We start from the raw sequence: 25,552 nt of genomic DNA, 5'->3' as shown, positions 1-25,552 counted from the left end.
TGGTGCTTTGCCAGAAGTCTTTTAATTGCATATGCAAAATGTGGAAGAAAGGCCAGCTGCAAATAAATTGCAATGAATTGTGGGATGCCCTTCGTGCCAAAGGGATGTTTTTTTTTAATCATTTTTATAATTTTTTTAGTGGGGCAATCCCACTCTTATATATTTTTTTCATTTGATTGGATAGAGACAGTTAAGATAGACAAGAAGGTAAGGAGGAGAAGGTATGTCAGCAGGGCATGGGCCGGATTCAAACCCATGCTGACATGGGTGTATGTGTGCACTGTAAGCCATTGTGCTAGACCACTGGACCACCCCAGACCACAGGGATGGTTTTTTGTTGACTTGGTGGAAGGGGCTATTGGAAGGAACTAAATTCTCCCTTGCTTACAACAAATGGAATCGCCTCACTTTTCGCTGCCATCTTACATTTGGGTAAAATGGAGATTCCCCCCTTGAGGGAAGGGAATGCACTAAAACAAAACATTTAGCGGAATGTAATGGATCCCTGCTCCCTTGCTCCCTTTTCATTTTCCCTAGTGGGGAGGCATGCCTCTATAGGTAGCTGTGTCAGTGCAGTGAGTTAACCCTCTATGTCCTGTGTCCTCTCCCTCCCCAGTCATCCCAGGGAGGAGGCCACCGCACCCTGCTGTACGGCCATGCCATCCTCCTGAGACACTACCACTCTAGCATGGTAAGACTCTCCTTCCCCAGACTGACAGCTCAAATAGCTCTAGAGCTTTCTACTTCTCTCTCGCTCTCTCTCTCTCTCTCTCTCAGTAATACTGCCTCCTCTATCTCATTAATAGTATGGCATAGAGATGTCAGACAATGACAAACTGGTGTTGTAAAATGACTTTCTGTCTCTCTTAGTACCTGAGCTGTTTGACGACATCCCGGTCCCTCACAGACAAGCTGGCCTTCGACGTGGGCTTGCAGGAGGATTCCACAGGTAGATGCGATTAGATCAACTTTATTCATCCACCTAAGGGGAAACCATGATAGCCAACCCCACAGATAAAAACAAGACAATAAGTACATCAGGACATAAAAATACAAATAACATTGCCTACTCCCAACATTCAGAAACATGATTATATGCATCAGCACAACAATGAAAGCCTATCCATACAGGAATTATTGTCACGCTGTCACAATCATCATAGTTACAGACTAGGATACAACATGTAGTCTGGCTCATGGGACTTTGCAATGACAATGTTAGGAAAATATCTCTAAGAATTTAAAGCACCCTGCATAAACAAACCAAATACCAGAGTTATTCAGTATTATGTTTCTTTGATATCACTTAGCTGAGATGTTGAATATCTCCCACCAGGTGAGGCGTGTTGGTGGACGATCCACCCAGCGTCCAAGCAGAGGTCGGAGGGAGAGAAGGTCAGGGTCGGAGATGACCTCATCCTGGTCAGCGTGTCGTCTGAGAGATACCTGGTAACATCCCATCTCTCAGCCTCACTACCTCATGCTCAGGGCTGCTGGGTATTGTCCTTCTGGGTGTCACTGAGCTTCACTGAGCTACTCTCTCTAACTCTCTCTCTCTCGCTCTCTGTCTCCCTACCCCCCCCCATATATAGCATTTGTCTTATGCCAGCGGAGACCTGATGGTGGATGCCTCCTTCATGCAGACCCTGTGGAACATGAATCCAGTGTGCTCTGGATGCGAGCTGGCTGAGGGTAACCTGCTTACCTCACACCTCAATCAATCAATCAATTCAATATTCAAGATTCAAAGTGTTTATTATCATATGCACAGTAGAAAACATGTTTCCCTGTACAATGAAATTCTTGCTTTGCTGTCCGCAGAATGCCAACCAATGTAAAATGTACAATACTAAAAAATATACAATATATACTAAACAAAATGTACAAGATAACAAAATTTAAGGCAGCATGTGATAATAAAAAAGCAACAATAATAATAATAAAACAGTGCAAATGTAAACAGTGCAATTATGCATGTGCAAACTGAAAATTCGACAGTCGGGTTCAGTTATATGAGGTAGTACAGTTATATGAGGTAGTCCATGATTATAATCTCCTATGCGTTGTTTAGGAGCCTGATGGCAGTGGGAAAGGAGTTCTTTAGTCTGGTGGTCCTGCATTTAACACCTCTGTACCTCCGGCCTGAGGGTAGAAGTGTGAACAGTGTGTAGAGGATGGGGCTGAGGACGCATCCCTGTGGAGTGCCAACATTTGTAATAATGCTGGCTGAAGTCCTATTACCAATCCTGACAGACTGGGGCCTGCCAGTCAAAAAGTCTAGGAGCCAGTCACAGAGGGTGGGGTGCAGGCCAAGTGTGGACATTTTGTGGATGAGTCTGTGGGAGATGACCGTATTAAAAGCGGAGCTGTAGTCTACAAAGAGCGTCCTGATGTAGGAGTCTTTGTTTTCCAGGTGGGAGAGGGAATACTGGAGGACAGCAGCGATAGCGTCTGAGGTGGACCTGTTGGGCTGGTAGGCATACTGCAGGGGGTCTAGGGTGTCCGGTATGCTGCTCTTAATGTGTGCCAGTACCACTCTCTCAAAACACTTCATGATGATTGGAGTGAGTGCTACTGGCCTGTAATCATTCAGGCAGGCAGGTTGGCTCTTCTTGGGAAGGAGGACGATGGTTGTAGTCTTGAAGCAGGAGGGAACAGTGCTGTGAGTGAGGGAAAGGTTGAAGATGGAGGTGAGAACATCAGCCAGCTCGTTGGCACATGCTCTGAGAGCCCGCCCAGGGATGTTGTCTGGTCCTGCTGCCTTGCGGGGGTTGATCTTCCTCAGGGCTTTGTTTACCTGGCCTGATGAGATGGTTAGTGGAGGGGAGGGGGGTCGGGTGGTCCCGGTGTGTGTGTGCCTCCTCTCTGTGCTGTGGCTGGAGGTCTCAAAGCGGGTGTAGAAGATATTTAGGTCATCCGGCAGGCTGTCTGTGGAGCTGATGGTGTTGGTGGTGGTCCTGTAGTCTGTGATGTGCTGCAGGCCTTGCCACATCCGCCCGGAGTCAGCAGTGGAATAGAAGCCGTCCAGCTTCTCTCTGTACTGCCTCTTGGCCGCTGTAATGGCTTTTTTCAGTCCATACTTCGCAGCTTTGTACTCCGTCTCATTGCCTGATCTAAATGCAAGAGAGCGAGCATGCAGCATGTGGCGTACCTGACTGTTTATCCAGGGCTTCTGGTTGGGAAACTTCCTGACTTGTATGGTGGGCACGATGTTGTCGACACAAGTGCTAATGTACCCAGTCACATACTCAGCATAGTCCTGTATGCTGACAGAAGAGTCCTCCAGCGTGGCTGCAGCTTTAAACACATCCCAGTCTGTCTGAGCAAAACAGTCCTGCAGGGTGCTCTCAGTCTCTGGGGTCCAGAGTTTGACTTGTTTAGTGACAGGGTTTATCTGTTTCAGTCTTTGTCTGTAGGCTGGATACAGGAACAACGAGATGTGGTCCGAGTGTCCAAAGTGGGGGCGGGGTGCAGCCTTGTATGCACTGCGTATACTACTGTAAACATGATCCAGTGTGTTCTTCTCACGGGTGGGAATATCCACATGTTGATAGTATTTGGGAAATACAGTCCATAAATTGCACTGGTTAAAGTCGCCGGCGGCGATAAAAACAGCATCAGGATGAGTAGTCTCTAACGCGCTGATAGCTTCGTGGAGTTTGCTGAGCGATCATTCATTAAAGTGTAAAACTTAACATAATTCCAAAACATGTGCTTCATCTGAAAAATTTATAAAAGCATAGAAATATGAAGGCACACATTGCATAGTATAAAAGTATTAGCATACAGCCCTAAACAAATCAAAAATCAAAACAGAGATCAATAATAGACTAATGAGACCTATCTCTAAACCCAGACTCTACCCAGACATCGTCTCTCCAGTATACAGTACACACAAATTCCTTCACTTACTACAAACAATTACCTGGTGTGGTGATTCCCCCTCACAGGGTTTCTGACAGGAGGCCACGTCCTCAGGCTGTTCCACGGCCACATGGACGAGTGTCTAGCCATCTCCACACCAGAGGAAGGGGAAGAGAAGCGCAGGTAAGAAGAATAGCTACAGGACAATGCTATTTTACCATGTCAGCTTATCACTATACTGTGCCCTCACTATTGGAAAGTATTGGAAAGAGTAAGCATTTTGTCTTCTTTTAGTTCTATATTTTAAATCAAACGGTTACTATGGGGTCCAAGTAGAGATTCTCAGCCAAGGGAAAAAATTAACACCTGCCAAATGCAGGTAGATTTTGCCATTGGTAAGTAAATCTGTAAATGTTACCAGCCACTTTTTGGCCCTCAAAAACTCCCTAGTTTCTATGACAATATGTTTGGAATCATTGTCCTACTGTATGATGAAAGCACCATCCAATGAATTTGGAGGCATTTACAAGATGTTTACAAGATGTTTCTGTACACTGACTGCTGCTGCTGTCAGCAGTAACATAATCAATTAAGACAAGTTAGCCAGTTCTTGTGGCACCTATACATGCCCAAACCATAGCACCCCCACCACCATGTTTCACAGATGAGGTGGTATGCTGTAAATCTTGGGCAGATCCTTTTTGCTCCAAACATTCCTCTTGTAATCACTTTGGGACATGATCATATTAATCCTATCTGTCCACAAGAACGTTTTCTAGACCTCTGCAGGCTTTATAGATAGATACCTTTTAGCAAACTGTAACCTGACCATCCTATTAGAGGATATCTACTGTAGTGGTTTTCACCTTACAGTGATGCTTCTGTAGTTCGACTGGTGACGTATTCTGCAGATGGTAGTCTCTGACACATTCACTCCTACCTCCTGCAGAGTTTTGCTGATCTGTGAGACCAGTCCGTTTACTATTGCTGAGCTTATCAGTGCTTTCTTTCTTTTTTAATGATGTTACAAACTGTTGATTTTCATTGATGTCTCTTTGGTCCTCATGTTGACATACACCAATAGCAGACTCCAAGGGCAAATGCAAAGCCTAGAATCAATACTAGACATTGACAACTCTCTTATGTCTACACAAACTGACTAACCAGAAACACCTGTCAAGCCAATTTTCCAATACTTTCGGTGCCCTGAAATAGGGGGACTATGTATAAAAAGGGTTGTATTTTGTAAATGGTGAAACCAATCTGAAAAAATAAAATTATATGATTTAATTATTTGATTTCCAAACTGGTGTGTCCAAACTGTTGGAGTATAGAGCTAAAAGACAAAATGTTTTCTCTTTCCAATACTTATGGAGGGTACTGTATACTACTTGGAATGCATGGCCAGTACATTACTTCATTTTACGGTTTGATCAGAACAACAATTATGATTGGTCGAGAGGTGTTTGAAGCCGTGCTTTATTCTCTGATAAAATAACAGCTATGATACGTTTTACCTGTTTACCATACATTGCAATAATATCTCTACACTAACAGTTGAATTACGAAGATTTGTTTATCACGCTACCTTGATAAACAAATCCAGTGGTTGTTTTGAGAACTATATTTCTGAGTGCATGGCAGAAACTACCACAATCTATCACAAAATATTTTAAAATTTAAAATAAAATTTTACTAAAAGAAAAATTATACAATGAATTATGTTTTCAACCTGAAACTCCATGGCCTTAGATTATTTTCTGTGAAGAACATGTAAAATAACACATTTTCAGTACACATGCTACACCCCCCCCCCCACACACATTTATGCCCCTGATCTGATATTCGGGTCAATTTGACTTTAGAGTAACGAAAGAGTGGAAATTGCAGGTGAAAACAGACAGGTCATGGTAAATATGAAATAAAAAAGTGAGTTCACTATCTTCATCTCTAATTTGCTCTCATATCTGTGCACACACATGTACACACTTATGCACACATGTATTCTTTTTGTCTTTCGCTCAATAAGATTTGCAGCACATTTCATAGATTGAACACACAACTCTTTCCACCATGTTATAGACAATATGGGCAAAAGAAAATGTCCCAAGCCCCCCCCCCCCCCCTCCCCCCTTACTCCTGGTCCATAAGGATTCTCTCACTCTTTTCAAAATCACCTCCCAATTTCTTTGTGGATATCAAACACACACACACACACACACACACACACACACACACACACACACACACACACACACGCATGCACGCACACACACACACACACACACACACACACACACACACACACACACACACACACACACCATATACACTCACCGGCCACTTTATTAGGTACACCTGTTCAACTGCTTGTTAACGCAAATATCTAATCAGCCAATCACATGGCAGCAACTCAATGCATTTAGGCATGTAGACATGGTCAAGACGACCTGCTGAAGTTCAAACAGAGCATCAGAATGGGGAAGAAAGGTGATTTAAGTGACTTTGAACGTGGCATGGTTGTTGGTGCCAGACGGGCTGGTCTGAGTATTTCAGAAACTGCTGATCTACTGGGATTTTCACGCACAACCATCTCTAGGGTTTACAGAGAATGGTCAGAAAAAGAGAAAATATCCAGTGAGTGGCAGTTCTTTGGGCGAAAACGCCTTGTTGATGCCAGAGGTCAGAGGAGAATGGCCAGACTGGTTCGAGATGATAGAAAGGCAACAGTTACTCAAAGGTTGGTGGTAGTGGTGTAATGGTGTGGGGGATATTTTCTTGGGACACTTTGGGCCCCTTAATACCAATTGAGCATCGTTTAAACGCCACAGCCTACCTGAGTATTGTTGCTGACCATGTCCATCCCTTTATAACCACAGTGTACCCATCTTCTGATGGCTACTTCCAGCAGGATAACACGCCATGTCACAAAGCTCACATCATCTCAAACTGGTTTCTTGAATATGACAATGAGTTCACTGTACTCCAATGGCCTCCACAGTCACCAGATCTCAATCCAATAGAGTACCTTTGGGAAGTGGTGGAACGGGAGATTCGCATCATGGATGTGCAGCCGACAAATCTGCAGCAACTGCGTGATGCTATCATGTCAATATGGACCAAAATCTCTGAGGACCTGAGCACCTTGTTGAATCTATGCCACAAAGAATTAAGGCAGTTCTGAAGGCAAAAGGGGGTCCAACCCGGTACTAGCAAGGTGTACCTAATAAAGTGGCCGGTGAGTGTATATTGGAGTCAATTTGACCTGGTGAACAGTACCAAAGGGTCCAAAAAGTGAACATAACACAAGGGCTTTTTTTTCGAGTCTGTACTTCATTGTGAATAAAGTCACAGCTGATGGGTTGCCTAACAACGCCCCTCAGCTGTGATTTCATTCACAATAAAGCACGGCCTCTCGTGCTTTTTTGCTTAAATAAGTAATATGCTAGTGTGGATATTGGGGCACACATACTCTGTCACCCTGTCACTCTCACGTCAGCACTGACACTTCTATCTTCTCCTCCCCTCTCACTAGAATGGCCCACTATGAGGGTGGGGCTGTGTGCAGTCAGGCTCGATCCCTGTGGAGACTGGAGCCACTGAGGATCAGGTGATTACTTCCTCTCTGCTCTATCTCTCCTCCAGGTGTTAGGCTTCTCAAGCACATCTCACTGCCTTCCTTTCCTTTATCACTCTGCAAGTTTAAGTTTATCCCTTCCCTCCACCTGTAGCTGGAGCGGCAGCCACATGAAGTGGGGCCAGTCATTCCGGGTTCGTCACATGACCACAGGCCGATACCTGTGTCTGGACGAGGAGAAGGGGCTCCTGGTGGTGGACCCTGAGAAGGCCCACACCAAACTGTCTGCCTTCTGCTTCCGTGTGTCAAAGGTCTAATCATTTGCCATCTTTTTCATTCCTCAGTTCTGTTCGGCTCAGTTATGTTCAGAAAAACATCAACACATAAAAACAACACTACATCATTCACACTGCTCAAAACATTACTTTCAGAACTTATCTTCCTATCCTAATATCTCAACACTATCTCTCCTTATTCCTCCCTCTCTTGCCTCGTTCCTCCCCACCCATCCACTCCCCCCTCTGGTTCCCTTGAGCAGGAGAAGGTGGAGGTGGCCCAAAAGCGTGATGTGGAGGGGATGGGCTTCCCAGAGATCAAGTATGGAGAGTCCATGTGCTTCGTCCAGCATGTCTCCACAGGGCTGTGGCTTACCTATGCCTCGCTGGATGCCAAAGCTGCTCGTCTGGGTACCATGAAGAGGAAGGTAGGGTGATGAAGCTGCTTATTGTGTATCATTATCTGGACCAGCAGGGTTTGATTGATTGATTTTTATTTAGGTGTCAATGCAAGTGTGCATATACATAAGTGTTCGTGTTATCTCAGCACAGTAACATCTAATTTCCAACTATATATACAATCATAGAATATTCCCATCATTCAGATCAATCAGTCAATCAATCAAGTTTATGTGTATAGCGCTTTTTATATAGACAAATGTCACAAAGTGCTTCACAACAAAAATAATACTGAATAATATAAACAATAAATACAATACAAACAATATGATCTAACACCAAATCATAGACCCCCAGGAGTAAGCCAAGAAAAAAACTCCCCAGAGGGGATAAAAATATAGGGCCCAGTGGCAAGGAAAAACTCCCTCAAAGGAAGAAACCTTGAGAGGAACTAGACTCCAGGGGGACCCATCCATTTCTAGCTGATCAGGTGCTGAACAGTAAACTAATGTGGAATGTGGAATGTGGTGCAAGAGTTCAGGGGTCCATAATGAACAGCATCTTTCTGGTGGGACCCGGGTGGGGCGGCAAGGACCAGGATATAGGGTGGAGTAGACTCAGCCTGGACGAATTCAGGAACTGGAGTCTAGTTTTGAAGGGCTCAGAGCCCCCCGGACAGATAAGCACAAGAGGACAACACAAGATTAGAGGCTGTTGCAAACTGAAAAACGGATATATTAAACAGTAGGAGAGAATCAGCATAAAGCAGGTGGCCTGTGGCCCCTGGCACATCTAAAATACATCTAAAGGACAAGGCCAGTGCCCGCTTACACCGCATCCACTCTGTCACGGACGGCCTGCCAGAGGGACATCAGGGAAGTAGAGGGAGCAGCAACATGAACCCGAGATGCCCAGTGCCAGCACCATGACCATCCCAGCCCGCACGGTACTGGGCCATACGCCTGCACTTGGAGGGCCTGCAGCAGAGGCCCCAACCAACCCATCCCCGCCCACAGACAATGACTTAAGCCAGACGGATGATGCCCGGGGCAACCACCACTGCCCCCAATCTGTGTAGCCCGTGCCACACGCCCTAACATGAATCTGAAGATTATTCCAGAAATGGGGTGTTCTGTAGCAAAATGCTCTGCCCCGTGCTGTAGCTTAGATTATCTGGGAACGGCTAATTTCCCTGTATCTTGTGAACCAAATGCACATGAAGGTTTATATGGCTGAAGGAGGTCGGTGAGATACAAGGGAACGAGTCCATGTAAGGCTTTATAGGCTAATAATAGAATTTTAAAGTCTGCTCGTGCTTTAATTGGAAGCCAGTGTAAAGACGCAAGTACTAGAGTAATGTGATCATACTTTTTGGTTCTAGTAAGGATTCTAGTAACTGTATTTTGTACTAGTTGGAGATTTTACAGCAAAGAATTTGCGCAGCCAAATAATAGTGCATTGTAGTAATCAAGTCACGAGGATACAAATGTGTGAATCAGCTTTTCTGCATCACTAAATGATAGAAAATGTTTCATCTTAGATATGTTACAGAGATGAAAGAAGGCAATTTTTGATATGGTTTTGATATGTGTATAAAATGAAAGATCAAGGTCAATAGTAAGACCAAGGTTTTTTACTACCTGCTTACGAGTGATCGTGCAGCCGTCAAGATTATTTCTTCGGGCCAAGGATAAGCATCTCAGTCTTGTCTACGTTGAGGAGTAGGAAGTTGCCCACCATCCACTTTTTTATGTCCAAAACACAAGCTTATAAAGCGTCCAGCCGTGATACTTCTCCTCGTTTTATCAAAATATAGAGTTCAGTGTCATCTGTATAACAGTGAAATGCTTATGAATAATATTGCCTAGGGGTAGCATATACAGAGAAAACAGTAAATGGCCTAGTACTGAAGGGAACTGAGGTTTTCTCATCTAGTAGAACAAACTGGTATCTATCAGTTAGGTAGGATCTAAACCACTCTAACGCTAAACCACACAAACCAACAAGATTATATAATCGTTCTAAAAGGACAATATGATCAACAGTATCAAAAGCTGCTCTTCAAAAAATAAATACAAGGACAGAAACAGAGCTCTGGTCTGAAGCCAGCAATAGGTCATTAACTACTTTTACTAAAGCTGTCTCAGTGCTATGGTGGGGCCTAAAACCTGAGTGCAGGGTTTCATATATGCTATTCTGTTTCAGAGACGTAGTGAGCTACTGGGCTACTGCTTTCTCAAGTTTTTTTGAGCAAGTTAGATACAGGCTTATCGTTTTTTAAGAGTCTCTGATCTAGGTTTGGTTTCTTCAATAGAGGCTTAATGACTGCTACCTTAAGAGAACTAGGCACACAGCCAGAGGAGAGAGAACGATTAACAATATCTAGCATAGGAGCCCCTAGGACCGGTAAAAGTTATTTAACTAGCCTAGTAGGAATAGGGTCAAGTAAACAACTTGACCCTTAAAGGATGTAATCAGTTTACTGAATGTCTCAGGGCTAATAGAATTTAACCATATCCTGGGTACTGAGGAGTTGCAAGATATAGAATATACATTTGCATCATTTACATGTATATCAACTACACTTAGAATAGAATGCCTCTATAAGTATAAAGAAACGCCATGTACTCTATGACTTGCTAACTGTCTCCCTCTCTGTCCACAGGCCATACTGCACCAAGAGGGCCATATGGACGATGCCCTGTCCTTGGCACGCTCCCAGACAGAGGAGTCTCAGGCTGCTCGTATGATCTACAGCACCATTGGCCTCTTCAGGCAGTTCATCAAGTAATACTGGGATCCATACCTCACAATGTATATGACCTCCCAGTTCATGACTATGACAACTTCTTCTATGTTAAAGTATCAACTGGCTGAAATCACTACATACAAACATTTGCATATCACTTTAGTTGTGCATCTCATTCAGGGACTAGTGACAGAATCTTGTTTACTTTGATGGATCCCAATGATGAGTAATCTTGATGATAACCATAGACACCACCAATAGGCTAATGTGTGTGACTGTTCCGTGTCTCAGGGGTCTGGACTCTCTGAGTGGGAAAAACAAGGCTCCCGGGCCCGTGGCCCTACCTCTGGATGGGGTCATCCTCTCTCTGCAGGACCTCATCTTCTACTTCCGCCCTCCTGAGGAGGAACTGGAGCATGAGGAGAAACAGACCAAGCTGCGCTCCCTCCGTAACCGACAGAACCTCTTCCAAGAAGAGGCAAGCTGCCATCACAAACCAATGAATAATCTCTTTATATATTTGTTTGGTATATGACTTTCCCCTACTGCAACATGAACTAAGCCTGTTTCTACTCTTATGATCAGGGCATGATTACCATTGTGCTAGAATGCATTGACCGGCTGAACGTGTACAACACAGCTGCCCACTTCTCTGAATTTGCTGGAGAGGAAGCTGCTGAGTCCTGGAAGGAGATTGTCAACTTGCTCTATGAGCTGCTTGGTAAGCTCAACCCTAATGTGTACAATTTATCAGCTCTGTCACCACACTCTTAATAACAATGCATTTGATAGGAATGTTGAAATTACCAATCATTATGGTCTCTCTCTCTCTCTCTCTCTCTCTCTCTCTCTCTCTCTCTCTCTCTCTCTCTCTTCCTCTTTTTCTAACAGCCTCCCTCATCAGAGGAAATCGCTCTAATTGTGCATTATTTTGTGATAATTTGGACTGGCTTGTTAGCAAACTGGACCGTTTGGAGGCTTCTTCAGGTACTCTACACATTGTCACCCATTGCATATCTGACTTAGTGTCCTTCTGTACACTACTTACTCCTCCACTCCTCCATTTGTCCTCTCTGGCCAGGCATCTTGGAAGTCCTGTCCTGTGTTTTGATTGAGAGCCCTGAGGTTCTGAACATCATCCAGGAAAACCACATTAAGTCCATCATCTCACTGCTGGACAAACATGGGCGGAACCACAAGGTTAGTTCCTGTAGGAACAGTGGAGATGCAGACCCCAACATGGATCCACACTCTTCCCTGTACGGTGTAAATTTTTTAGTTCTCAGGTGATAGAGTCAATTGTCAGATCAAAAGGATTTAGTTCTCAGATCAAACTGCTATACTCCCTCAGGTGTGAGACCAAACTGCCATAATCCCTTAAACAAAAGCAAAAAGGCTATATTCCCTAAGGCCTTAGTCGATAAGGCTTTACTCACTAAGGACTTAGGCGGAAAGGCTATACTCTGTAAGGCCTTAGGCGGAAAGGCTATACTCTGTAAGGCCGTAGATGAACTGGCTATACTCTCTTGTATTTTCAGCAATATATCATATCATTGTCAATAAGAACATATGTATGGCATTTGCTGTTTTTTAAGGTAATTAATCCTGCTTAGATAAATAGTGTGACATTCCAATGACTGATTGGAATATAAACTCTTGACATTCCAGTGACTTATTGTTTTAACTATTGTTTTAGCTCATACTTATTCTTGTTATTATTATTCAAATTCTTCAGAATTTTCTGCATGCTACTCATCCTACAACTTTTAAGCGATTCACACCAATCCAACTTTAAAACTCTCAGAGAATTCTAACTGGCTTTGCTTATATTTATTTTTTTCAAGATCATTATACTTTTTAAACTATTCAAAATTGAAAGTGCAAATGTTAAGATGGAGGTCTATGGAACCCATTTTTTGACCACCGCTATTCTTATACCTTTCAAGCTATTCACACCAATGCAACTGTAAAAATCTATCCAACTTTCAACCTACTATCTCTCTAACCTTCTATCTTTCCAACCTTCTATCTATTTAACCTTTCAACTACCTAGCCACCATCCTTTCTTCCTTTCACCAGCCCCTACTGCTTCACTTCATAACCCATATTAATTAACCTCTTAATACCTCCCCTCTCTCATCTATCCATCTATCCATCTATCTATCTCTCTATGTATCTATCTATCTATGACCTTTTAACATACTATTTATCTAACCTTCTATCTTTCCAACCTTAACTCTATCTAACCTTTCAACTACGTAGCATCATCCTCTCTTCCTTTCACCAGTCACTACTGCTTCACTCAGTATAATCCATACTTGATTAACCTCTTAATTGTAATGATCTATTTATACCTCCCCTCTTTTATCTATCATCCTCTCTTCCATCTATCCAACCATCCTTCTAACAAACCAAACCATCTTTATTCGCTACCATAAGAAGACTATCTCACTTTCTTTCAATTACCCAGACAATCTTATCAACCCTGATAAAAGCTTTCTGATACCTATTAAATGTTTTAAACTATTAGGCTATTAAGCTTATCTATCTAACCTTCTATGTTTCCAATCTTATATCTATCTAACCTTTCAACAACCTAGCCATCTTCCTTACCAGTCACTACTGCTTCACTCTGTATCACCCATGCTGACCTCTTAATTGTATTGATCTATCTATACCTCCCCTTTCTCACCTATACATCCTCTCTTTCATCTATCAATTCATCCATCCATCCATCCAACTAACCAACCAACCAACCATCCATCCATCCAACCAACCAAACCATCTTTAACTTTATCCGCTACCATAATAAGACTATCTCACTCTCTTTCAACTGTCCTGGAAATCTACCTATTGTCCAAAAAATCTTTAAACTTTTTCAGTTACCAAAGATTTAGGCTTATAATAAGATTTAGGATTATTTTCTAATTGCAAATACAGTTTTACTTTATAATATGGTTTATAAAACTATTTCATTTTTTTGAAAAACTGAAATTCACAGTTACCCACAATTCTATCAATATTGCTACATTGCTCCCTTCTGTTGCAAACATTTCTGTTCTTTGTGTTGCATTATCTCATTAACCAATGTAACTGTGATGTTGATTTCTGTTTTAACTGTCTATACTCATGTTCATGCATGTTTTCATTTGGGGTGGTTGGTCCAATGCCCATTAGTGTTTAAGTGTGTGTTAGTCTATGGGTGGGGCCCTCCACTTGCTATATAAATAACTGCCACACAAGGTCATAAACTAATGGTGGGCATTCTGAGTCTTTTCAGTGAGCTGGATCATTTGGCTCTGTTAACCTAAAATAGCTTCATTTGGTTCCCCTCCTTGTTAAAATCACCCTAGTTTAGCAACATTTTTATTTAGTTTTATTGGTTTCAGCTGATGACAGGCCTTCTGTATGCGGGTGTCATGAAATTAGGCTTTGCAGATCAGATCTTTCAATTACACTGAAGTAATGCACCTCTTTTGATTACCAGATTGTCATGGCATATTGTAGTAGTAAGTTAAAGGGAAGATTGCACAATATATTTCCACAAATCTAACAACGTATATATATATGTATACACACACTCACCAAGCACTATTAGGAACACTATACTAATACTGGGTAAGGCCTCCCTTTGCACTCAAAACAGCCTCAACTGACTGGGAAGGCCACTGAAGAACACTGAACTCATGTTCATGAAACCAATTTGAGACGATTTTTGCTTTGTGACATGGTGCATTATCATGCTGGAAGTAGCCATTTGAAGATGGGTAAATTGTAGCCATGAAGGGATGCACATGGTCAGCAACAATACTCAAATAGGCTTTGGCATTCAAGCGATGATTGATTGGTATTAATGGGCCTAAAGTGTGCCAAGAAAACATTCCACACACCAATACACCACCTCCAGGGGGTGTAAAAGGGGCTATATGCTAAAATCCTGTGACCTGTATAAGTACTTGAAAAAGTAAACAGCTGATAAAGAAATGACAGGATATGATCAGATGATAAGTTGGCTTCATTCAGAGTGACAAAATATATGTTTTAAAACCATAGGAGGATGTATGATGTGGGTCTTCACGTCTATGGACAGTGGCGTCACTCCTACTTGTGTCGTTCTCCTTTTGATGTCATATTTCGGAATGCTTTTCGACATGACTTCGGGCAAAATGCTCCCAAAATGCTGTGCATGCCTCCATTTTCAGCAAGAAGTAAAGGAAAGATAACCCAGAAAGGTGAATTGACTCACTCGATTCACTAAAAATACGTGTCTCTGAGGACATTTTGGCATCTAATTTAAAGGATGCAAACTGAAAAGAAACTTGAAAATTATTTATGGATTTGTGGTTTTGTTGAATAGTCATGACTGGTTTGAGGCTGAAAGGTTTGTCTGTCCCACTGTAACCATGGTAATGTTTTAACAGCAGCGGCCATGATGAAGCCTTAATAGGAGCTACTATTGAAGAAGCAGATTCTGGGTATCTTTGTATTTAAAAATCTCTGGTAGCCTTTTTGTCTAAGGCCTTAGGGAGTATAGCCTTTTCGTCTAAGGCCTTTTCGTTTAAGGGAGTATGGCAGTTTGGTCTCACACCTGAGGGAGTTTGATCTGAGAACAAGATCCTTTTGATCTGACAACTGACTCTATCTTCTGAGAACTGAGGATGTCCTAAAATGGACACCGTCTCTCTGGCCCCACTTTGGCTCACAGTCTCTGTCTCTGTTCTCTCACAGGTGTTGGATGTCCTACGGTCTCTTTGTGTGTGTAACGGTGTGGCTGTGAGGTCCAATCAAAACCTCATCACAGAAAACCTGCTTCCTGGGCGAGATCTCCTACTGCAGACCAACATTGTAAACTATGTAACCAGGTAGGATGTGGTTAACTACCATGCCATCATCTTACTATTGAATATACCTGTCTGGTTTGTAAGGGTCTCTTCTTTCCCTCAACAGTGTGAGGCCCAACATCTTCCTGGGTACATGTGAGGGTTCCACACAGTATAAGAAGTGGTACTTTGAGATGATGGTGGACTACGTAGAGCCCTTTGTGACGGCCCAGGCCTCTCATCTGCGTGTGGGCTGGGCCCTGACCGAGGGTTACAGTCCCTACCCTGGGGGTGGAGAGGGCTGGGGAGGGAATGGCGTGGGAGATGACCTCTACTCTTATGGCTTTGATGGCCTAGACCTTTGGTCAGGTAAGCTGGGACTATGGATCAGTGTTGGTAATTATTATTTGAACTCATGTTTGGTCACTTGTCCCTGATTTCCTCCTCTTTCCCTCAGGACACGTCCCCCGTCAAGTGGCCTCACCCAGTGAGCACGCCCTAGCCGCTGATGATGTGGTCAGCTGCTGTCTGGATCTAAGTGTGCCCAGTATCTCCTTCCGCATCAACGGGCACCCAGTGCAGGGCATGTTTGAGAACTTCAACGTAGATGGCCTCTTCTTTCCCGTCATCAGTTTCTCTGCTGGGGTCAAGTAAGCAATCTGTCCAAGCGACAAAATAGGTGATAGAAAAAAACAGCCTAATATTAGAGATGCCTCATAATGAAACATTTATATTTACAGGCAACAATAGGAACTGATAAGCATTGGAGACGAGTCAATATTTTGGTTGATTGATGCAAATTATATTGTTCTGTGATGTGGCTCGTGGCTTGACTGGACCAGAAATCAATGTGCTCTTATCCTGAGATAGAAAAGAAAAGAGACTGACTATGTAGACCATTAGTGAGGATCACTAAGGTACTTTCTCAGGTAAATAAAAACCTGACTGTATTTTTCATCTTAGAGCTCGCTTCCTTCTGGGTGGGCGTCATGGAGACTTTAAATTCCTGCCCCCGCCTGGATACGCCCCATGCTATGAGGCCCTGCTGCCCAAAGACAGGATGCGCATCGAGCCTATCAAAGAGTATAAGCATGATTTTGATGGAGTCAGAAACCTGCTGGGTCCCACTCAGTCCCTCACCCACACCTCCTTCACTCCCTGCCCTGTGGACACCATTCAGGTACGGTCCTGACAGTACTCAATTTCCCATACACCTGTCTCATCTGCATGTGATATCATTATGACAACACAGCTGCTGTGCATTAGCTGCTGTCTCTTTGATCTTCAAGTTAATGTCCCTCAGCTGACTTTTGTTTGATTCAGATTGTGCTGCCTCCACACCTGGAGCGCATCCGGGAGAAGCTGGCAGAGAACATCCACGAGCTGTGGGCCATAACCCGCATCGAGCAGGGCTGGACCTATGGAGTGGTGAGTCTGGAGTCAGCATCACAGCAGCACAGAGCGCAACCAACCACAACATGCTGAGTAGATGGGATATTGATCTGTAATAATGGAATGATGTTTCATGGTGCACTGTAATAACAGTGATAATATGACTGTAATAACAGTGATAATATGACTGTAATAACAGTGATAATATGACTGCTCTCTGGTACACTCTACACTGCTGTTATATACTCCCACAGTTCCGCGATGACAACAAGAAGCTCCACCCCTGTCTGGTAGACTTCCAGAACCTTCCAGAACCAGAGAGGAACTACAACTTGCAGATGTCTGGAGAGACGCTCAAGTGAGTGTGGGGCTGACAGCTCTGTTGTTGCTGGATTTAAAATACTATTGGAACCCAGGTACAAGGCTTGGTTTATAATGTTTGGTGCATTGTCATCCTGCAGAACTCTCTTGGCCCTGGGCTGCCATGTGGGCATGGGGGATGAGAAAGCAGAAGAGAACCTAAAGAAGATAAAGCTCCCCAAGACGTAGGTGCTCTATGCCAAGAACATTGGCTGTACAGTATAAGCCATATGATGCTAGTGTCCTGCTTCCTTTCTCTTACCTTCTTCAGCAACCAATACTGCCAGCAGCAGTTTATACCCCCCCTCTCTGCCCCCTTCTCTCAGCTATGTGATGAGCAATGGATACAAACCTGCCCCCCTGGACCTAAGCCACGTTAAACTGACGCCCAATCAGAACCAGCTGGTAGAGAAACTGGCAGAAAATGGGCATAACGTTTGGGCAAGGGACCGGGTGCGACAAGGATGGACCTACAGTATTGTGCAGGTATACTTTTTTCTATGTCCTGAGCCATTGTGATGTTATTGTTCTCTCCTTCACTTCCTCTCCCTTAGATAAAAAAATATATGCTTTTACACCTTCTACACTACTTTTGTAATCTATATTTCCCTCACATTGTCTAGACAATGAAATATCATATTTGGATAACACTCGTTTTATTTTGTTCTACTCCCACTCACAGGACATCATGAATAAGCGTAACCCCCGTCTGGTGCCCTACAACCTGCTGGACGAGAAAACCAAGAAAACCAACAGAGACAGTGTAAACAATGCTGTCCGAACTCTCATTGGCTATGGCTACAACATTGAGCCTCCCGACCAGGAGAGCAGTAAGTTTGTCTGTGTACATGAGTCAGTAAACAGCCTCATCATATCAATTCCTCCGTTTATATCCTTGTTATTGGACACAGTTCAAAACTCAGTCATTCACCAACCCTGACCCTCAGAATAACTTTATTCTTTCTGTCTCTACCCTAGGTGGCCATGGCCTTGACAATACCCGTGGAGACAAGGTGCGCATCTTCAGGGCAGAGAAGTCATTTGCTGTGACCCAGGGGAAGTGGTACTTTGAGTTTGAGGCAGTGACCACAGGCGAGATGAGAGTGGGCTGGGCCCGCCCCAACGTCCGTGCCGACACTGAGCTCGGAGCAGACGAACTGGCCTACGTCTTCAATGGCAACAAGGTTAGACCACCTGTCTGTCTGTCTGTCTGTCTGTCTGTCTGTCTGTCTGTAATACATATATGAATAAACCATGGATTGTTAGTCCACATTTATGTTTTATACAATTGATATTTTCATGTTCAGGTGAAATGTTGTCTTACTCTGAGTTGTCCTCATAGGCCAGTAGTGAAAGATTCTCTGGTTCTCCGTTATCTACTTTGCTACCGCAGTACAGGCTAACAGTTAGCAGTGCTTTCTCCAATAGACAGGATTCCAACGGTAACTAGTTTATTGTTGAAATTACATGCAAACGTCTCCTCATAGAAACTTCAAACAAAGTTTAGTTGGGTTTAGTTGTATATACATAGCTGCTACCAAACTTTGTTTGAAGTTTGTCTGAGGAGATTTTAGCATGTCATTTCAACTATGCTAAACTAGGTACCATTGGAATGGTCGATTGGAGACGGCACTGCTAACTTTTAGCCTGTGCTGTGGTAGCAAAGTAGATAACGAAGAACCGGAGAATCTTTCCCTACTGGCCTATGAGGACAACTCAGGGTAAGATATTTAAAACATGAAAATAGGCTGAACCATCCCTTTAATTTATTTCAAAGCCAGACCATGTTAACTTGATTTGACTTATATTCTTCTAGGCCCAACGTTGGCACGTGGGCAACGAGCCATTTGGTCGCCAGTGGCTGTCGGGTGACGTGGTAGGCTGCATGATCGACCTTGCAGAGCAAAACATCATGTTCACACTCAACGGGGAGATGCTAATCAGCGATTCAGGCTCTGAGATGGCCTTCAAAGATATAGAGATCGGAGAGGGTAAGAGAGACACATACATCATGAGTCATAGGCTCTGTCCCTATACTCTTCAAATGCATTCGTCCTTCCTCCTTTCCTTGAGGTAAATCACTGATCTAATATTATATGATTGGTTGACCACAATGCAGTGGAAAACTTGCCAAATCCAATCATGTTAGATCAATGATTACTACAGTATAAGGAAAGGAGGAAGGAGGGATGCATTGGGACAGGGCCATAGCACAATATAGATTGAATTCAGAGCCACATAATCTAAAGGCTTTCTTTGCTCACTGAACTACCCCAGATCACTATTGTATTGATGCTGTTCTCACAGGCTTCATACCAGTGTGCACTCTGGGCCTGTCTCAAGTGGGCAGGATCAACCTGGGTCAGAACGTCAGCAGCCTGCGCTACTTTGCCATCTGTGGGTTACAGGAGGGCTTTGAACCCTTTGCCATCAACATGAAGAGGGACATCACTATGTGGTTCAGCAAGAGCCTGCCTCAGTTTGTGCCTCTGCCCACTGATCATGACCATATTGAGGTACAGATCCCATCTCAGAATACTGTCTGTAATGTTTCAGTTCCCTGACTTTAAATTTATTGCATCATTAATTAGAGAACGTATTGCATGACATGTAACAAAATAATAGCTGTTTAATATGATTGTAGATAAACATGAAACAGACACTGTCAGGATGTCTCCCATGCTGTATGTACTCTCACAGGTGTCCCGTGTGGATGGAACAGTAGACAGCGCCCCCTGTCTGAAGCTGAACCACAAGACCTTTGGCTCTCAGAACGCCAACACAGACATGTTGTTCCTCAGACTAAGCATGCCCGTGGAATTCCACGAGACCTTCAAGTTTCCGGCTGGGACCACCCCCCTCACCCGCACCCTTACCATCCCAGAGGATGAGGTGCTGGAGGTGGAGCCTGACTCAGAGTTTGAGGTGCTGAAAAAGTCGGCCAGTCGCAAGGAGCAGGAGGAGAAAGAGCCCTCGGTGCCGAAGGAGGTCCCAGGCTCCAAGGAGAACGAGAAGGACACCATTTCAGAAAAGGGAAAGAAGATAGGGTAGGAATTGGGTTGTTTAGGGAGAAAAGAGAAAAGCATTAGAAATAGGGGCACTTTGCTTCATGGGGGCAGGCAGAAAGAAAACCTAGTGCAGGTGGCAAGGGATTAAATACGACTGGGCTGCTAGAGCTTCTGAGCTAGTGATAAAAATGAGAGGTATCAAATGTTCTGTGAGGTAGTGAAATATCTCAAACAATCAGAATGTTGGGACGTGTGTGTGTGCCCCAGGTTCTTCTCCAAGGCCAAGAAGGCTGCTATGATCAACCCTCCCCCTGCCCCGCCCATGGTACCTCGTCTGGTGGAGGACGTGGTCCCAGATGACAGAGACGACGTGGATATCATCCTCAACACCACCACCGTGAGCTCAACACTACCCTCTCATAACACCTCTCACATCACCAAGGCTTTAACTGGAATATCATGTCAATGTTAAGACTTGAAATGTTTTCATCTAAAATTACTCACTCACAGTTACAGTAAAGAGCTTCTTATTAATGGCAATTTAGACTCTTCCTCAGTCTCTCAGTCTGTTCGTCAATATTTGTTCCTTAAAGAGAAGCTACGGGATATTGAAACTATTTCTGTATTTTTTTAAACCTCGTTTTGGGTTTGGATGGTCAATGTATAGTTCGTAGTGTACAAATATAATCCATGAATTCAATCACTGTCTTTCTTCATTCAGCCATGGAATCCCTAGTTATCCCTAGTATCAGCGCCAACTTTTGAAGCAGCAGTACTGTTAAGTTTCACTTTCATTTTGTATAGAGTGCCCATGGCATTGAGCTGCATGTAAATTATCCCATAGCATCACTTTAACACATTATAACAAGTCATATATTATATAATAAGTGCCCTTTATGTCCTGTTTTCTTTTTGCAGTATTACTACTCTGTACGAATCTTTGCTGGGCAGGAGCCCACCGGTGTGTGGGTTGGCTGGGTTACCCCTGACTACCACCAGTATGACCCCACCTTTGACCTTACCAAAGTGCGCAATGTTACAGTTACTGTAGGAGATGACAAGGGTAACATTCATGACAGGTCAGTTTCATCACAGATCACAGAAGAACTAAAAGTTTTTCATGACATGCAGGTGTGATTTATTCATTTCAATTTTACGTTTTGCAGACAGTTTGCAATTGCAAATGTAACAAAATAAATTCTCCTTGCACATATATATGTTATATGCTATAGATGTTATGTAACAGTGTGGTCTGTCTGTCCCTGGCAGTATGAAGCACAGTAACTGCTACATGGTGTGGGGAGGGGACTTCGGCAGCAACACACAACAGGCTCGCTTCAGTCAGGAGGATCTGGTGGTTGGCTGCCTGGTCGACCTGGCAACAGGTCTCATGACATTCACAGCCAATGGGAAGGAGATCAACACCTTCTACCAGGTAAAGGAGGCAGGGAGATAGAACAGTAGGGGACACAGAGGGGACATGACATCATAATACGCTGGTAAAGTGATCGCATCGTAATCAAAGAATCTGAATCAAAATTATTTTATTTGGCCATGTATATTTGCACATACAGGAAATTGACTTGGTGAGGTTGGTGCATGGGACATAAAAAACAATATATAAGCAAACAATATTAACAAAAACATTTACAAAATAGCAAAATATTAACAAAATAGCAAAAACTAATTTACAAAATAGAACAATAAAACAATAAATGATGTAAGGCTAAGAGAAGCAGTGAGGCTAGAGGCTGTGAAATGGGTATAGGGCATGTACACTATAAATTTGAATAATATTAAATAAATATATATTACACTGTCGGTGCATTGTGTGTGTGTGTGTGTGTGTGTGTGTGTGTGTGTGTGTGTGTGTGTGTGTGTGTGTGTGTGTGTGTGTGTGTGTGTGTGTGTGTGTGTGTGTGTGTGTGTGTGTGTGTGTGTGTGTGTGTGTGTGTGACAGGGTGGGGGAGTGGAAGTCCCAGAGTCAGTGAGAGGCAGGGAGCTTGTTTGTGAGCCCCACTGCCATGGGGAAGAAACTGTTCAGGTGGCGCAAGGTTTTGACCGGAACCTTTTTCCGGATGGAAGTCTATGGAAGAGGTGGTGACCAGGATGGGAAGGATCAGTGATGATCTTTCCTGTTCTCTTACTGGTCCTGGAGTGCAACAGGTCCAGGAGAGACGGCAGGTTGCAGCCGATGACCTTCTCGGCTGACCGAATGGTCCGCTGCAGTCTGCCTTTGTCCTTGGCAGTGGAGGCAGCGAACCAGATGGTGATCAATGAGCTGAGGATGGACTCAATGATGACCGTGTAGAACTCGACCCTCACCTTCTGCGGCATGTTGAATTTCTTCAGCTGCCGCAAGAAGAACATCCTCTGCTGGACCTTCTTGATGGTGGAGGTTATGTTCTCCGCCCACCTGAGGTCCTGTGAAATTATTGTCCCCAGGAATCTGAATGACCCCTCAGTGGTGGTTGGGGCTGGGCTTCTCCTGAAGTCTACTACCATCTCTACAGTTTTTTGGGCATTCAGCTCCAAGTTGTTCTGGCTGCACTAGGAAGCCAAGCTGTCAACTTCCTTTCTGTTGGCAGACTCATCCCCATTGGAGATTAATCCAATGAGGGTTCTGTCATCCGTGAACTTCAGGAGTTTGAAAGAAGGGTGGCTAGAGGTGCAGCTGTTGGTGTAGAGGGAGAAGAGTAGAGGAGAGAGCACACAGCCTTGTGGGGCTCCAGTGCTGATGGTCTGGGGCTCCGAGACAAGCTTGCCCAGCCGCACGTGCTGTTTCCTGTCTGTCAGGAAGTCAGTGATCCAACTGCAGGTGGGCTCAGGCACGCTCAGCTGGGATAGCTTGTCCTGGAGAAGAGCTGGGGCAATGGTGTAGAATGCGGAGCTGAAGTCCACAAACAGGATCCTGGCCTAGGTGCAGGAGGAGTCTAGGTGCTGGAGGATGAAGTGGAGACCCATGTTGACTGCGTCATCTACAGACCCGTTGGCTCTGTAGGCGAACTGCAGTGGGTCGAGGAGGGGGTTGGTGATGGCCTTAAGGTGGGTCAGCACAAGGCGCTCAAAGGTCTTCATTACCACAGAGGTCAGGGCAACTGGTCTGTAGTCATTAAGGCCTGTGATCCTCTGCTTTTTGGGAACTGGGATGATGGTGGGTGTTTTGAAGCAGGCAGGTACGATGCATTCAACCAGTGAGGTGTTAAAGATGTCCGTGAACACTGGAGACAGCTGGTCTGCACAGTGCTTCAGTGTGGAGGGGGAGATAGCGTCTGGTCCAGCTGCCTTGCGGGGGTTCTGTCTCTTTAACAGTTTGTTGACGTCTCTCTCCTGGATGGAGAGAGGTGTGATGGGGGGGGGGGCTGTCTGGGTCTGTTGTGTAGGGGGGGGTGGTGTCTCTGTCCAGGCTGAGAAGAAGGGGTGTGATAGCTGTGGAGGGGGGTTGTTTGTGTGGGTCAGAGGCAGGACTGTTCCATTGTCTGTCAAATCTGCAGTCGAAATCATTCAGGGCATTTGCAAGTCTGAGGTTGTCGATAGAGTTGGGGGATTTGGTTTTGCCGTCTGTGATCTCATGAAGGCCTTTCCAGACTGACGAGGAGTCGTTGGCTGCAAATTCTTGTGCCAGCTTCTTTGAGTACTGTCGTCTGGCTTCCGTAATCTCCTTGCCAAACGTGTACTTAGCCAGTCTAAATCTTTCCTTGTCTCCACTCCTGAAAGCCCTCTCTTTCTCCAAACGAAGCTGTTTGAGTCTTTCTGTGAACTAGGGCTTGTCATTGTTGTAACTCACCCTGGTGCCTGTTGGAACACATCTGTCCTCACAGAAGCTGATGTATGACGTTACAGACTGTGTATACATCCAGGTTGTTGGAAGCAGTCTTAAAAATTTCCCAATCTGTGTTATCCAGGCAGTCACGCAGCTCCTCCACTGCTTCTCTGCTGATCCAATTCTTAGATCTCCGCACAGCAGGTATAGAAAGTTTTAGTTTCTGCCTGTATGCCGGGATCAGATGAATAAGAGCATGGTCAGATAGTCCCAGAGCTGCGCGGGGAACTGCGTGATAAGCTCTGCTGATGGTGCAGTAACAATGATCCAAAATCTTCTCCTCCCTGGTTGGGCATTTGATTAACTGTTTATTAACTGTTTGGTTAATAACTGGTTAATAACAGTTAATAACTGGAGAATACATGTTCTCTCTCCTTCTCTTCACTCCTAATATTTGGTCAGCAAGTTGATGTTGAGCCACTTGCACATCAGCTTGCGGTGGGATGTAAACGCCAGCCAATATAAAAGAAGTGAATTCACATGGAGAGTAAAACGATCTGCAGGTGATGAAAAATGATTCCAGGTCAGGAGAACAAGTTTGCAAAATCACTTTCACGTCGTTGCACCAGCATTGATTTATATAGAAACAGATGCCTTCACCTTTGTGGAGCTGCCTGGAGACAGTTTGTATTGGAAGCTCCATAAGAGACTAGTAAATATAGCTATTTTTAGAGCGTGATAAAATATATATAAAATGTATTTGATATTCGAGACATGTGTACTGGTACAAGTAACATGGCTAACGTGACCAATCGGCAATATAGCTGAAAAACGTTTTTTGTTTTTTTTAATTCTAACCTGCGCAGTTTTTCACACTGTCTCCATTTCTGGGATCATGGGGAAAGTGAAATAATGAACACTAGTCAGTTCTATTACAGTGGCTAATATCTGCATTATCATTTCATTGTTATACTGTTCCATTTTACCAACTTATTGGTGGCACCACAGGTCTACAATCTTTCTGTGACCAGATCAGACAATTTACCTCTACTGCTCTTTAAAATTCTTAGCTAGAACCACCAAAGCAATTTGTATATATGCAGACACACTCAATCTAATTTCCTTTAAAACTGTTTTTTGAAACTATGTATTTTATTTTGTATATTATGTTTCATTCTATTTTAGGAAGGCACAGTGTTTACACACCCATTGTAGTGCAAATTGTTGTCTGTATGTAATTTAGGCCATACATTCTTATAATAGCTGGTTTAGAACTGGACCCCAGTAAGATGCCTGCCACATTGCTCCATTCCAGAGCACTATTGTAGGTGTCTATGACATCATC

General features: G+C 43.9%; 1 protein-coding gene across 1 annotated transcript in view; it reads left to right on the top strand.

Annotated features, from left to right (window-relative positions):
- Positions 1-25,552, top strand: part of ryr1b (ryanodine receptor 1b (skeletal)) — a gene marked incomplete at its 5' end in the record, with an annotated part of 88,100 nt that overhangs the window by 13,532 nt on the left and 49,016 nt on the right. Inside the window, 29 exons of the mRNA XM_083695879.1 lie at positions 617-691; positions 871-949; positions 1,337-1,449; positions 1,593-1,692; positions 3,951-4,047; positions 7,400-7,474; positions 7,596-7,752; positions 7,980-8,144; positions 10,781-10,902; positions 11,156-11,342; positions 11,450-11,585; positions 11,756-11,851; positions 11,946-12,064; positions 15,593-15,726; positions 15,812-16,053; positions 16,142-16,334; positions 16,648-16,864; positions 17,008-17,112; positions 17,331-17,434; positions 17,538-17,621; positions 17,763-17,922; positions 18,119-18,266; positions 18,415-18,620; positions 19,253-19,427; positions 19,744-19,952; positions 20,137-20,483; positions 20,712-20,841; positions 21,363-21,523; positions 21,714-21,879. Coding sequence (XP_083552005.1) covers positions 617-691; positions 871-949; positions 1,337-1,449; positions 1,593-1,692; positions 3,951-4,047; positions 7,400-7,474; positions 7,596-7,752; positions 7,980-8,144; positions 10,781-10,902; positions 11,156-11,342; positions 11,450-11,585; positions 11,756-11,851; positions 11,946-12,064; positions 15,593-15,726; positions 15,812-16,053; positions 16,142-16,334; positions 16,648-16,864; positions 17,008-17,112; positions 17,331-17,434; positions 17,538-17,621; positions 17,763-17,922; positions 18,119-18,266; positions 18,415-18,620; positions 19,253-19,427; positions 19,744-19,952; positions 20,137-20,483; positions 20,712-20,841; positions 21,363-21,523; positions 21,714-21,879 — 4,302 coding nt within the window. The remainder of the gene's footprint in view (positions 1-616; positions 692-870; positions 950-1,336; positions 1,450-1,592; positions 1,693-3,950; positions 4,048-7,399; positions 7,475-7,595; positions 7,753-7,979; positions 8,145-10,780; positions 10,903-11,155; positions 11,343-11,449; positions 11,586-11,755; positions 11,852-11,945; positions 12,065-15,592; positions 15,727-15,811; positions 16,054-16,141; positions 16,335-16,647; positions 16,865-17,007; positions 17,113-17,330; positions 17,435-17,537; positions 17,622-17,762; positions 17,923-18,118; positions 18,267-18,414; positions 18,621-19,252; positions 19,428-19,743; positions 19,953-20,136; positions 20,484-20,711; positions 20,842-21,362; positions 21,524-21,713; positions 21,880-25,552) is intronic.

This window comes from Argentina silus (assembly GCF_951799395.1).
Source record: "Argentina silus genome assembly, chromosome: X".
In the NCBI taxonomy this organism is placed as follows: domain Eukaryota; kingdom Metazoa; phylum Chordata; class Actinopteri; order Argentiniformes; family Argentinidae; genus Argentina; species Argentina silus.
The sequence above is the reverse complement of the archived record's forward strand: the minus strand, read 5'-3'. Positions and strand labels throughout refer to the sequence as shown.